The 14,720-nt window shown below is 44.0% G+C and overlaps 1 protein-coding gene across 2 annotated transcripts in view; it reads right to left on the reverse strand.

Moving 5' to 3' along the window:
* Window positions 1-14,720, reverse strand: part of sik2b (salt-inducible kinase 2b) — a 58,920-nt gene that overhangs the window by 24,284 nt on the left and 19,916 nt on the right. For both annotated transcript variants that reach the window (XM_055879421.1, XM_055879422.1), the window contains one exon: window positions 3,692-3,853. In XM_055879421.1, coding sequence (XP_055735396.1) covers window positions 3,692-3,853 — 162 coding nt within the window. The remainder of the gene's footprint in view (window positions 1-3,691; window positions 3,854-14,720) is intronic.

A 14,720-nucleotide genomic window follows, 5' to 3' on the forward strand; every position in this document is an offset into this window, starting at 1 on the left:
CCTGTTGCCTGCACTTGAATGGGAGGTGTGCTTCAATGAACAGTTGAGAAATAAAACTTTTACATTTTAATTGTGCACCAAAACTGTTAACAGGCGGTTGCCTTTAGAATTGTTGAGCAATGAATAGGCTTATAAAAGCACATGTTCTACTCCGGCAGCAATCAACTGGGAGCTGCAGCAGAAATCCCACTCAAAATTGGCTCTGTATGCTTGCGCGCGTCTGATAGTTTTGCTGGATAAATAAGATAGGCCTACATTATGACTAACGAAAATACACAGGCCAATTTAATTCCTCTAAATTATGCAAATTACCCTATAGACAAAAAAGCACGACGGTCAAATGTATTTATATCAACTGGTATTTCCATAAATGAAAAAACAGCATTTTTCTCCCAGTCATTTTGGCCGGCAACAGATTTATTTAAATGGCCTTTTCATAATTATTTTTTTGGGGGGGCAAAAGCGGGCAATTGCCAGCAAAAGGAAACACTGTGTGATGTATAACAGACTGCACAGCACACACTTAACAGCAGCAGGGCAGCATTGCCATTGACTAGCCTAGCTAAAAACACAAGGTTTCTTAACCGTCATCTAAAATGTACACGAATCCATCCCATGCACGTCTGGATTATATTCTAGTAATACTGTGAATCTGGGTTTACTGAATGATAGCCATCTGAAACATGTTTCCCCCCCCCCCCCTTTGTTTTATACCTCACATGCAAAATTGGCTCTAGCAATGCAATTGCATCAAGGTCAAAATGTGAAAATGAGAGGTGAAGGCACGGTATACAGACGTCTAGATTTAGCCTTGGCTTTAGCCTACATTTGAACTAGAGACAAAATAAGCGGTCAATCCTACACCTCAAGCCTATAAGTAAGATGTAGATTAAGCTGTAGATTTTGAGGCGGCAGGTAGCCTAGTGGTTAGAGCGTTGGACCAGTAACCGAAAGGTTGCTAGATCGAATCCCCGAGCTGACAAGGTAAAAATCTGTCATTCTGCCCCTGAACAAGGCAGTTAACCCTGTGTTCCTAGGCCGTCATTGTAAGTAAAAATGTGTTCTTAACTGACTTGCCTATTACATAAAGGTTAAATAAATTAAAAAAAATTACTAGGCGAGATAATGCTATGACGGTGAGAGTCACGGCAAAGCATGTTAAGGCAGAGTAAGGAAGGAGTGAGGGCTTACCAGCGGAGCTGACCCACTTTGCGGGCTGCATTTTGAGCAGCGCGGCTGGCTGACGTCAATGTTCCCAACAGGCCAGGGGCTCGCTATGTGTGGACGGTGGGCTGTGCAACGCCGCGCCCAGCCCCGATCACTCTGTGTCCCAAATGGATCCCTTTTCCCTATTAAGTGCACTAATTTTGAGCAGGGCTCTGGTCAAAAGTAGTGCACTACATTAAGAATAAAGTGTAATTTGGGATGTAGACACTATCTAGACTACTTCCTGTTCCAAATATTAGCCTAACGCGTCTACTCACACCAGGGGGGGGGTCAACGCTAGCTAGTAGCCAACAGTGCTTGTGTTTTTATAATGAGGGATAATGCGATGTGTCCTTGCGCAAATTGATACAAGTGCATAGAGAGCTCAGCTTACTATGGAGATTTATACAGCTGGGGGAATGTGTGTGTGGTTGAGTATCATCCTGTCTGAGGTACAAAAGCATGCATGTTGGCCATATCAAATGTCTTTCACCACTGGGGAGGATGAATGAGGGGGTGGCTGAATGATGATATAACACCTGCACCTTTAACATGTTATTCTGTGTAGCGGGTGGCCTTTCAGCTTGGTCCATGAACAATAAAACAAGACATAGTATGGGTGAAGAGGGGGGGGTCGAGCAGTGTACCCCTGTGATCAAATGTTGTTTGCTGCAGCAGCAGAACCAATCCATTTAAGAGGCTTCCTGATAAGTGCACGATCTGGCCGCTTCTTAGAACGTGCTGAGCTCGCTCGCTCGCTCGCACGCACGCACGCACGCGCGCGCGCGCACGCACGCACACACACACACACACACACACACACACACACACACACACACACACACACACACACACACACACACACACACACACACACACACACACACACACACACACACACACACACACACACACACACACACACACACACACACACACACACACACACACACACACACACACACACACACACACACACACACACACACACACACACACACACACACACACACACACACACACACACACACACACACACACACACACACACACACACACACACACACACACACACACACACACACACACACACACACACACACACACACACACACACACACACACACACACACACACACACACACACACACTTTGAAGTGGAAACAAAGGCAACACCCCCCGCTGCCTGGCACTTTGGTGACCTTTCCTTGACTGACCATCAACCACCACAGCGCTTCTGAGAAACTGACCACCAGGGCAGTTCTGGGTATACAAAAGGAGACCTTTAAAACGGGGGACTAGTGTGGCAGTAAATCCTCTTATTTGAGGATGAAACATGAACCACACAATGTCCTTTGGTGAGGTAAAACAGGGGTTAAATATCACTGGGGGAATATTTATCTGTTTCTCTGTGCATTTGAGTCTCTTTTTAATCCAGAGAGACTCGAACAAAACAACAAACTTCCTCATCTAAGCCAAGCAAAGCACAGGATGTACCAATGTTCTTGTGTGCCTGCCTGATGTATTTGTAATCCTAGGTTAATGTAGTTTCATTGGTCAGTTTCTCAAAATAAGTGTACCTTCCCCAAAAATTGGATCTGAGTTATTGTGGTGGCGATATTGCCTTTGGTAATAACAGCAACCACCCGCCACCACTCACAACAACTGATCATCTTCTCTTACATCCTGAGAGACAAACTGGTTTGTGTTTATTAGACATCAAACAGAACTGACTAAAACCGAGGAGGGACTCATTTTAATTTTCAGCTGAAAAATGTTTAGAAACGTTTTCCATTCCTGCCCTAATGAACACGGCCAAGGAAGGGAAAACAGGCGTCTTAGGAAGCCCCGGCCACATCTCTCTCTCCATCAGTCACTGTCCGGACTAGCCTAGATCTAACACCCCTGGAGCAGGAACACAGGGACTCTGTGGGCATGCGCACATTGTATCACCGTGTCTGAAACTCAGAACAGTCCTTCTCGCCCGGCACTCTCCCAGATGCTCGATGACATTTTTCACTGGCCCGCTCAAAATGCCATCTTCCTGATAACGCAACAGCAGCCCAGGGCTATGTGCAGTACGGCCTAGCTTCAGCTCCTGCTTCCCTCATCTAGCTAGTGGATTTTGGTTACCTCTCAACACAGTGCAAATGGCCTGCTCTGGTAGTTAGACATTTCAGAACTGAACCGTCGCTGAGGTCATTGCTCCTGGCCATGTAATCCAACAGCAATGTTCTGATCAAAACAAGTGAAGTTGTTCTCACTGCAATATAAAAAAGACTTGGTTTACATTTTCTAGGCCTGTGTCAATTTACAGGTTCTTCATGACTTTGTGAAAAATCTCACACAGTACATCCCACTGGCAATTCCAAGATTATTCTTAGGTTACCCTGAAACACTAAGAGTAGGGTTGCAAAATTCAGTTAACTTGGACAAAAACTCCACAGGTAATTGGATCAGGAAAAAAACTGCACCGACCGCCTACCTGCTATCTTGATGTTCATGTGTACGTCCAGCAGCAGGTTCTCAGCCTTCAGGTCTCGGTGGACTATGTTGCGGTTGTGGCAGTACTCCACCGCTGACAGGATCTGCCAGAACTTGCGCCGCGCTTCCAGCTCGCTCAGTCTCCCGTGTTTGGCCAGGTAGTCTAGAGAGGGGGAGAGGGTTAGAGTCATAAGTTCAGCTGGCTTAAATTCTAATCAGGGGTGGCTAGGATGCAAAGGCCTCGAACATGTAGACCTATGTGTTCTCAAAGTCTTATTCCTAGCTAAGGCTTGCTTGACTACATATTAGACCAAATCCATCAGTGTAACTAATAGAATCACCACTCTGCTCATGCCTGAACAGTACTAGGCTTGTATAATTCAATTTGGGTTTGTTTAGCCATACCCATGTTTGTAGAGTACAATCACAGAGGCATGGAATACCTCAGCTCGCTCAACTACTCTTACAGTAACCACCCTTCTCCCAGCCAGACGACAGAGGACAGGACAGTGATGAGCCACAATAAGGAGCCTGGCCTGTGATCGGGTCAATGCAGCAGAGTAAACATCCCCCCGCATGGACATAATCATGTCACCACAGTCACCACATCCAGGAGTGCTGGGTCAGCCCCCTGGCCCTCGGCCAGCCAAGCCCAAAGACCCAGCACTAACAGGCCCAACTAACGCAGACACTGCTCCGCTGGGTAGTAACAAACACATAGCCTTCGCCTACTTTAACACAAAGAAAACAGAACACATTCAAAATGAAGGGATTGACCAATTTATTTCCTCATCAGCTAACTCAAGGAGGGACTAGGAGGGAGGTTACTCAGAACTGGCCTGTTTGTGCCTGAGGAAATAAATGGCTCCTGAGTGGCGCAGCAGTCTAAAGCACTGAATCTCAGTGCTAGAGGCGTCACTACAGAACCTGGTTCGATCCCGGGCTGTATCACAACCGGCCGTGATCGGGAGTGCCATAGGGAGGTGCACAACTGGCCCAGTGTCGTCCGGGTTAGGGGAGGGTTTGGCGGTCATTGTAAAATAAGAATTTGTTATTAACTGACTAGTTAAATAAAAGGTTAGAGAAGAAAAAAATAATAATAATAAATTATATATATATACATACACACATATATATATATATATACACACATATATATATATATATATACACACACATATATATATATATATACATACATACATACATACATACATACATACATACATACATACATACATATATATATATATATACATACATACAGTGGGGCAAAAAAAGTATTTAGTCAGCCCCCAATTGTGCAAGTTCTCCCACTTAAAAAGATGAGAGGCCTGTAATTTTCATCATAGGTACACTTCAACTATGACAGACAAAATGAGAAAAGAAAATCCAGAAAATCACATTGTAGGATTTTTAATGAATTTATTTGCAAATTGTGGTGGAAAATAAGTATTTGGTCAATAACAAAAGTTATAACAAATACCCTTTGTTGGCAATGACAGAGGTCAAACGTTTTCTGTAAGTCTTCACAAGGTTCTCACCCACTGTTGCTGGTATTTTGGCCCATTCCTCCATGCAGATCTCCTCTAGAGCAGTGATGTTTTGGGGCTGTTGCTGGGCAACACGGACTTTCAACTCCCTCCAAAGATTTTCTATGGGGTTGAGATCTGGAGACTGGCTAGGCCACTCCAGGACCTTGAAATGCTTCTTACGAAGCCACTCCTTTGTTGCCCGGGCAGTGTGTTTGGGATCATTGTCATGCTGAAAGACCCAGCCACGTTTCATCTTCAATGCCCTTGCTGATGGAAGGAGGTTCACTCAAAATCTCACGATACATGGCCCCATTCATTCTGTCCTTTACACGGCTCAGTCGTCCTGGTCCCTTTGCAGAAAAACAGCCCCAAAGCATGATGTTTCTACCCCCATGCTTCACAGTAGGTATGGTGTTCTTTGGAGGCAACTCAGCATTCTTTGTCCTCCAAACACGACGAGTTGAGTTTTTACCAAAAAGTTATATTTTGGTTTCATCTGACCATATGACATACTCCCAATCTTCTTCTGGATCATCCAAATGCTCTAGCAAACTTCAGACGGGCCTGAACATGTACTGGCTTAAGCAGGGGGACACGTCTGGCACTGCAGGATTTGAGTCCCTGGCGGCGTAGTGTGTTACTGATGGTAGGCTTTGTTACTTTAATGCCAGCTCTCTGCAGGTCATTCACTAGGTCCCCCCGTGTTTTTTTTTTTTTTTTTTGCTCACCGTTCTTGTGATCATTTTTGACCCCACAGGGTGAGATCTTGCGTGGAGCCCCAGATCGAGGGAGATTATCAGTGGTCTTGTATGTCTTCCATTTCCTAATAATTGCTCCCACTATTGATTTCTTCAAACCAAGCTGCTTACCTATTGCAGATTCAGTCTTCCCAGCCTGGTGCAGGTCTACAATTTTGTTTCTGGTGTCCTTTGACAGCTCTTTGGTCTTGGCCATAGTGGAGTTTGGAGTGTGACTGTTTGAGGTTGTGGACAGGTGTCTTTTATACTGATAACAAGTTCAAACAGGTGCCATTAATACAGGTAACGAGTGCAGGACAGAGGAGCCTCTTAAAGAAGAAGTTACAGGTCTGTGAGAGCTAGAAATCTTGCTTGTGTGTAGGTGACCAAATACTTATTTTCCACCATAATTAGCAAATAAATTCATAAAATAATCCTACAATGTGATTTTCTGGATTTGTTTTTCTCATTTTGTCTGTCATAGTTGAAGTGTACCTATGATGAAAATTACAGGCCTCTCTCATCTTTTTAAGTGGGAGAACTTGCACAATTGGTGGCTGACTAAATACTTTTTGCCCCACTGTACATACATACAATGCTCAAAAAAATAAAGGGAACACTTAAACAACACAATGTAACTCCAAGTCAATCACACTTCTGTGAAATCAAACTGTCCACTTAGGTAGCAACACTGATAGACAATAAATTGCACATGCTGTTGTGCAAATGGATTAGACAAAAGGTGGAAATTATAGGCAATTAGCAAGACACCCCCAATAAAGGAGTGATTCTGCAGGTGGTGACCACAGACCACTTCTCAGTTCCTATGCTTCCTGGCTGATGTTTTGGTCATTTTTGAATGCTGGCAGTGCTCTCACTCTAGTGGTAGCATGAGACGGAGTCTACAACCCACACAAGTGGCTCAGGTAGTGCAGCTCATCCAGGATGGCACATCAATGCGAGCTGTGGCAAGAAGGTTTGCTGTGTCTGTCAGCGTAGTGTCCAGAGCATGTTAGGATCACCACTTTACTATTATTCTGACATTTTACATTCTTAAAATAGAATGATTTATTTCAGCTTTTATTTCTTTCATCACATTCCCAGTGGGTCAGAAGTTTACATGCTACCAAATACTAATGGAGTGTATTGCCTTTACATTTTATAACTTGGGTCAAACGTTTCGGGTAGCCTTCCACAAGCTTCGCACAATAAGTGGGTGAATTTTGGCCCATTCCTCCTGACAGAGCTGGTGTAACTGAGTCAGGTTTGTAGGCCTCCTTGCTCGCACACGCTTTTTCAGTTCTGCCCACAATTTTTCTATAGGATTGAGGTCAGGGCTTTGTGATGGCCACTCCAATACCTTGACTTTGTTGTCCTTAAGCCATTTTGCCACAACTTTGGAAGTATGTTTGGGGTCATTGTCCATTTGGAAGACCCATTTGCGACCAAGCTTTAACTTCCTGACTGATGTCTTGAGATGTTGCTTCAATATATCAACAATTTCCCTTCCTCATGATGCCATCTATTTTGTGAAGTGCACCAGTCCCTCCTGCAGCAAAGCACCCCCAAAACATGATGCAGCCACCCCTGTGCTTCACGGTTGGGATGGTGTTCTTCAGCTTGCAAGCCTCCCTCTTTTTCCTCCAAACATAACGATGGTTATTATGGCAAACAGTTCTATTTTTGTTTCATCAGACCAGAGGACATTTCTCCAAAAAGTACGATCTTTGTCCCCATCTGCAGTTGCAAACCGTAGTCTGGCATTTTTTTGGCTGTTTTGGAGCAGTGGCTTCTTCCTTGCTGAGCAGCCTTTCAGATTATGTCGATATAGGACTCGTTTTACTGTGGATATAGATACTTTTGTACCCGTTTCCTCCAGCATTTTCACAAGGTCCTTTGCTGTTGTTCTGGGATTGATTTGCACTTTTCGCACCAAAGTACATTCATCTCTAGGAGACAGAACGCATCTCCTTCCTGAGCGGTATGACAGCTGCGTGGTCCCATGGTGTTTATACTTGCGTTTGTTCAGATGAACGTGGTACCTTCAGGCATTTGGAAATTGCTACTAAGGATGAACAGACTTGTGGAGGTCTACAATTTTCTGAGATCTGATTTCTTTTGATTTTCCCATGATGTCAAGCAGTTTGAAGGTAGGCCTTGAAATACATCCACAAGTACACATCCAATTGACTCAAATTATGTCAATTAGCCTATCAGAAGCTTCAAAAGCCATGATGTAATTTTCTGGAATTTTCCAAGCTGTTTAAAGGCACAGTCAACTTAGTGTATGTAAACTTCTGACCCACTGGAATTGTGATACAGTGAATTATAAGTGAAATAAATCAGTCTGTTGGACAGAATTGTTGGGAAAATTACTTGTGACATGCAAAGTAGATGTCCTAACCGACTTGCCAAAACTATAGTTTGTTAACAAGAAATTTGTGGAGTGGTTGAAAACGAGTTTTAATGACTCCAATTTAAGTTTATGTAAACTTCCGACTTCAACTGTGTGTGTGTGTGTGTGTGTGTGTGTGTGTGTGTGTGTGTGTGTGTGTGTGTGTGTGTGTGTGTGTGTGTGTGTGTGTGTGTGTGTGTGTGTGTGTGTATATATATATATATATATATATATATATATATATATATATGTGTGTATATATATATATAAAAATTGCACATAAGAGGGGGAGGGAGGGAAGGAGCGAGTCAGAGCCAAGATTACGTAACTCCAACGTCCCTGGCTGCTGCAATGTTGCGCAAAGTGCTGTATCATACTCTTCTGTCCTGACGCTTACGCTGCCTCTCTGAGGGACAAACAGGAGGAAACAATTTGGGCCACGCACCCTTTTCCTGAGACAAATGCAAACATTTGGAATCTATTTTGGGCTTGGCTTATCTTGTTTTGGTTGACAACTAGAATAGTCTACATGTATTTTTTAAATAAATAAATAAATATATATATATATATATATAAAAAACTCCCCCATCCATCTCTAACAATCATGGAGCCATCTTGGCTCGATTCTGTTTATAATTATTTAATCAGTATTCAATGATGCTAATAGTCTATGCGAGCGCACACACACACAGCAACTCCAAAAATTATTGTCGCTGCATAATCCACACCGAATTCCCTATCCAAGCGGTAACGGAGCACCAAGTCTGGGACCAGAAGGCTTCTTAACAGCGTCTACCCCCAAGCCATAAGACTGCTGAACAGTTAATCAAATGGTGCAAATAAGCATTTCACGGTAATATCTACACCGGTTGTATTCAGTGCATGTGGCATTTAAAAAGAAACATTTGTAACCATCCGCAAAATGTCAAAATCTAATTCGTTACGACTTCCTCCCGCCAATTACAACCTTCAAATCCTGAACAGATATAAAATGGGGGAGAGAATTAATAATTCCTAATTCATCGTTTCCCATCCAGCCTCATCAACAGCCTCTGGGGAACATGTTTCATGGCGGCCTCTTCACACCTCCAACCAGCATGCAGCTCTCTACTTCACACCCTTACATAGCATGGAGGGTAGGAGACGGAGATGTATGAGCACCCATATCCCTCTACAGTAGGGCAAAACTACGTTGAAGAAATTAACGATACAGAACACTTCAGGTTCGGGTTTTTAGAGCCCAAGTCATTTCAAGTAATTTAGGTGGGGGGGGGGGGGGGGGGGGGGGGGTCGATGCTCCTCACAAATAACACTGTTGACCATCCTGTGCTTAAACAAGAGGGCTGGATAAAAATGACAGATGGAGCAAGGGCAATAGCAAGCATTAAGCTGAATTATAATTCACTCATATACATAGAGTTCATCACGCAGATGGGAATGCATACGGCTAAAGTTCCAGGAAACTGTGACATTATAGACGTACACTGCTTCTGATAAATGGTTAACTTCAGAGGATACGAGAAAAACATTACACTGATTAGAGGGTGCCATATTCCAGATCGTTACCCCTCTTGACCGAGGCTTCTCGTTGTGGCGTGTCGCTAACAAACAAAAACAAACGCACTTGGCATGGGAATGTGGCGAGGTGCTCTGAATATAGAGACTGGGTGGGCTAGGGTTGCTGCAGCTACACAACACAGCTATGCGATAAACCTCGCTGCATACACTGAGTAAGTAGGCCTACAGCGGCCTCTTGCCCTATCGTACCTTACCAATCCCTCGCTAGAGAAAGTCTGGACTTTGGATCCCTGTCTGGCTGGAATTAGCTGACACCACGACATTGGACAATAGAAGTGTTGTTCACTGTGCTACATACGATTTCTATTGCATTGAAATAGACATTACGAGAAACACAGCACAGAGGTTGACATGGTTTTTGAAAGTTAATAATTATGCCGTGGCTGATGTACTACACCACCCAGACACATAAAATATACAGTCGTCCTTCTGAACTGAGCTGCAGGACAGGAAGGAAACTGCTTAGGTGTCACCACAAGGCCATTGGTGATTTTAAAACAGCTATAGAGTTCAATGGCTGTGATGGGAGAAAACTGAGGATGGATCAACGACATTGTAGTGACTACACATGAACCTAAATGACAGAGTGAAAAGGAAGCCTATACAGAAAATACACATATACAGAATACAAATATTCCAAAACATGCTTGGCACAAGTTACTAAAGTAATACTGTAAAAAAAGAAGGAAATTAATCAACATTTTGGCCTAAATGCAAAGCCTTATGTTTGGGGCAAATCCAAAACAACACTCAGCCCCCTTATTTTCAAACATGGTGGAGGCTGCAGCATGGTATGTGTATGCCTGACATTGACAAAGACTGGGGAATTATTCAGGATGAAAAGAAATGGGATGGAGCTAAGCACAGGCAAAATCCTAGAGAAAAACCTGCTTCAGTCTGCTTTCCACCAGACACTGGGAGAGGAATTCACCTTTCAGCAGGATAATAACCTAAAACACAAAGCAACATCTACACTGGAGTGATTTCCAAGAAGACAGTGAATGTTCCTGAGTGGCCAAGTTACAGTTTTGACTTGAATCTTCTTGAAAATCTATGGCATGACTTGATCCCCAACACCTTGACATAGCTTGAAGAATTTAACATAACGGGCAAATATTGCACAATACAGGTCTGCAAAGTTCTTATGAGACTTACCCAAGAAGGTGTTTCTAACATGTATTGACTCGGGGGGGGGGGGAAATACTTGTTCAATCAAGGTATTTGCGTGATTTTTTTCTATTAATCTTTATAAAATGTTAGAATTCTTCCACTTTGACAGAGTATTTTGTGTAGATCGTTGACAAAAAAAAAGTACATTTTAAATCCCTATTTGTAACGCAACAAAAAGTGAAAAACAGTTCAAGTGGGCGTAGACTTTCTATAGGCACTGTACTAGCTAGAAGGTAAACCAGCCCTGGCAAACCAGACCTTCAGCTTCACTGTTAACCTAATCTGTTACTTTCACACACCAGCAACAGCGTTTGGTGCGCTCCAGAGTGCTTCCGCTAAGGGCTAATGACACAAAAAAAGCATGCTCATCACACCAGTGGATGTATGAGTAATGCACTGCTTGAATGTCAGAAGGGGCGAGGAGGAGGACTGGCAACATGGCAGCACAGTCAGGTGTACTCAGTCAAAGAAGTGTTGCATTTTGGGAGAAAGAGGGGGGGGGGGTGAATGATGAATCACAGATCTAGGACAGGGTGTTAAAAACAATGAGGGAAAAGCTCAGAAGAGCACCGAGTTCCAGGTCTGTTGGGGAGATGTGTAATCTCTTAACAGTTGCTCAGGTTTAGAAGAGATTGGAGAGCCGAGCGAGAGCAGGACCCGGGTTCCGTAAATTTCTGTGCTGGCCGGCATGCAGACAGCAAAGCAGAGCCTGCCCACCGAACAAGGGCAATAACGACGCTCTCCTGCCTTCAACGTCTAAGCTCCAAATGTATTTTCCTGAAACTTAGTCCTGAAGTAAAGACGCACCCATAGGCTACACAATCCAAGATTTACTGAGCATGCCCTAGGTCAAGTCAGCCAGCAAAGAGATGATACAGCTAGATGAGTCAACAGTGTAGCCAAGCCTTTTCAGCTCAGAAAAAAACAAAAAAACAGATACCTACTGAGTAACAGAAGCAAAAAACATTATAGACCCAACTATTGCAGCAGACAAAAGAAGTTGACAGGCAAAATTAATCTCGCCGGGGCACTCTATCAAGAAGACAGATGTGTTCAGGCCTAGTCAATAAAACCCACCCACCCACCCACGCTCTGGCAGTTTTCATTTTAATATGCATGGCCTACATTTTTTCACCCCCTTTCCAAATTCAAATGGTCATCCCCTTTCTCTCTCTCCCCTCTGCCTGGAGGTTCTGTTCTGTCACTCCTCATTATTTGTGGTTGACCCAATTTCTCCAGGTTTGATCCACTCCTACAGCGCTGGGTGGGTGGGTGAAGCTCACTAGCCAGCAGACAGGTTGGAATGGCTGCTTTCACTGTGTCCGGCACCCACTACCCCTGCCAGACTCAAACTCCATAGGGCTGGGATGGATGGATCGTAGAAATACACCTATTGAAACGGTTTAAGTCATTGACTTAGTAATTCTATGGGATGGACAGACTAGATCTGCTCCCAGAAAACTAGCTAGTTGACACTCAGAGTCCAGGACAAAGCTGGATGGACACGGACCGAAAGCAGTAGGCTTATAAAAAGGACTTCTAAACAGTGATTTTTAAAAATGTATTTTTTAATTTCACTTTTATTTAACCAGGTAGGTCAGTTGAGAACAAGTTCTCATTTACAACTGAGACCTGGCCAAGATAAAGCAAAGCAGTGCGACACAAACAACAGAGTTACACACGGAATAAACAAACGTACAGTCAATAACACAATAGAAAAGTCTATATACAGTGTGTGCAAATGAGTTGAGATAAGGGAGGTAACGCAATAAATAGGTCATAGTGGAGAAATAATTACAATTCAGCAATTAAACACTGGAGTGATAGATATGCAGAAGATGAAAGTGCAAGTAGAGATACTGGGGTGCAAAGGAGCAAAAAAATAAATAACAGTATGGGGATGAGGTAGTTGGATGTGCTATTTACAGATGGGCTATGCACAGGTGCAGTGATATGTGAGCTGATCTGACAGATGGTGATTAAAGTTAGAGAGGGAGATATGAGTCTCTAACTTAAGTGATTTTTGCAGTTAGTTCCAGTGATTGGCAGTAGAGAACTGGAAGGAAAGGTGGCCAAAGGAGGAATTGGCTTTGGTGGTGACCAGTGAAATATACCTGCTGGAGCGCATGCACGGGTGGGTGCTGCTATGGTGACCAGTAAGCTGAGATAAGGCGGGGCTTTACCTAGCAAAGACTTGTAGATGACCTGAAGCCAGTGGGTTTGGCGACGAATATGAAGCGAGGGCCAGCCAACAAGAGTGTACAAGGTCGCAGTGGTGGGTAGTATATGGGGCTTTGGTGACAAAACGGATGCAACTGTGATAGCAAATTGGATGCAGTCCGAGTAGAGTGTTTTTGTAAATGACATTGCCGAAGTCAAGGATCGGTAGGATAGTCAGTTTAACGAGGGTATGTTTGGCAGAATGAGTGAAGGATGCTTTGTTGCAAAATAGGATGCTGATTCTAGAATTAATTTTGGATTGGAGATGCTTAATATGTGAGTCTGGAAGGAGAGTTTACAGTCTAACCAGACACCTAGGTATTTGTCCACATATTCTAAGTCAGAACTGTCCAGAGTAGTGATGCTGGACGTGCAGGCAGGTGCAGGCAGTGATCGGTTGAAGTGCATGCATTTAGTTTTACTTGCATTTAAGAGCAGTTGGAAGCCACGGAAGGAGAGTCGTATGGCATTGAAGCTCGTCTGGAGGGTTGTTAACACAGTGTCCAAAGAAGGGCCAGAAGTATACAGAATGGTGTCGTCTACGTAGAGGTGGATCAGAGAATCACCAGCAGCAAGAGCGACATCATTGATGTATACAGAGAAAAGAGTCGGCCCGAGAATTGAACCCCGTAGCACCCCCATAGAGACTGCCAGAGGTCCGGAGAACAGGCCCTCCGATTTGACACACTGAACTCTGTCTGAGAAGTAGTTGGTGAACCAGGCGAGGCAGTCATTTGAGAAACCAAGGCTGTTGAGTCTGCCGATAAGAATGTGGTGATTGACAGAGTCGAAGGCCTTGGCCAGGTCGATGAATACAGCTGCACAGTATTGTCTCTTATCGATGGCGGTTATGATATCGTTTAGGACCTTGAGCGTGGCTGAGGTGCACCGATGACCAGCTCGGGAACCAGACTGCATAGCGGAGAAGGTACGGTGGGATTCGAAATGGTCGGTGATCTGTTTGTTAACTTGGCTTTTGAAGACCTTAGAAAGGCAGGGCAGGATGGATATAGGTCTGCAACAGTTTGGGTCTAGAGTGTCTCCCCCTTTGAAGAGCTTTCCAATCTTTGGGGATCTCAGACGATACGAAAGAGAGGTTGAACAGGCTAGTAATAGGGGTTGCAACAATTGCGGCGGATAATTTTCGAAAGAGAGGGTCCAGATTGTCTAGCCCCGCTGATTTGTAGGGGTCCAGATTTTGCAGCTCTTTCAGAACATCGGCTATCTGGATTTGGGTGAAGGAGAAATGGGGGAGGCTTGGGCAAGTTGCTGTGGGGGTGGTGCAGGGCTGTTGACAGGGGTAGATGGGTGAAGTGCTTTCTGGTGATTGGGTAAAGAACTGTGGCTTTAAACGACGCTACTTGACAGCCAGCTACTCAGTCAAGTTGTACAAAT

This window comes from Salvelinus fontinalis, chromosome 24 (assembly GCF_029448725.1).
Source record: "Salvelinus fontinalis isolate EN_2023a chromosome 24, ASM2944872v1, whole genome shotgun sequence".
Taxonomy (NCBI): Eukaryota; Metazoa; Chordata; class Actinopteri; order Salmoniformes; family Salmonidae; genus Salvelinus; species Salvelinus fontinalis.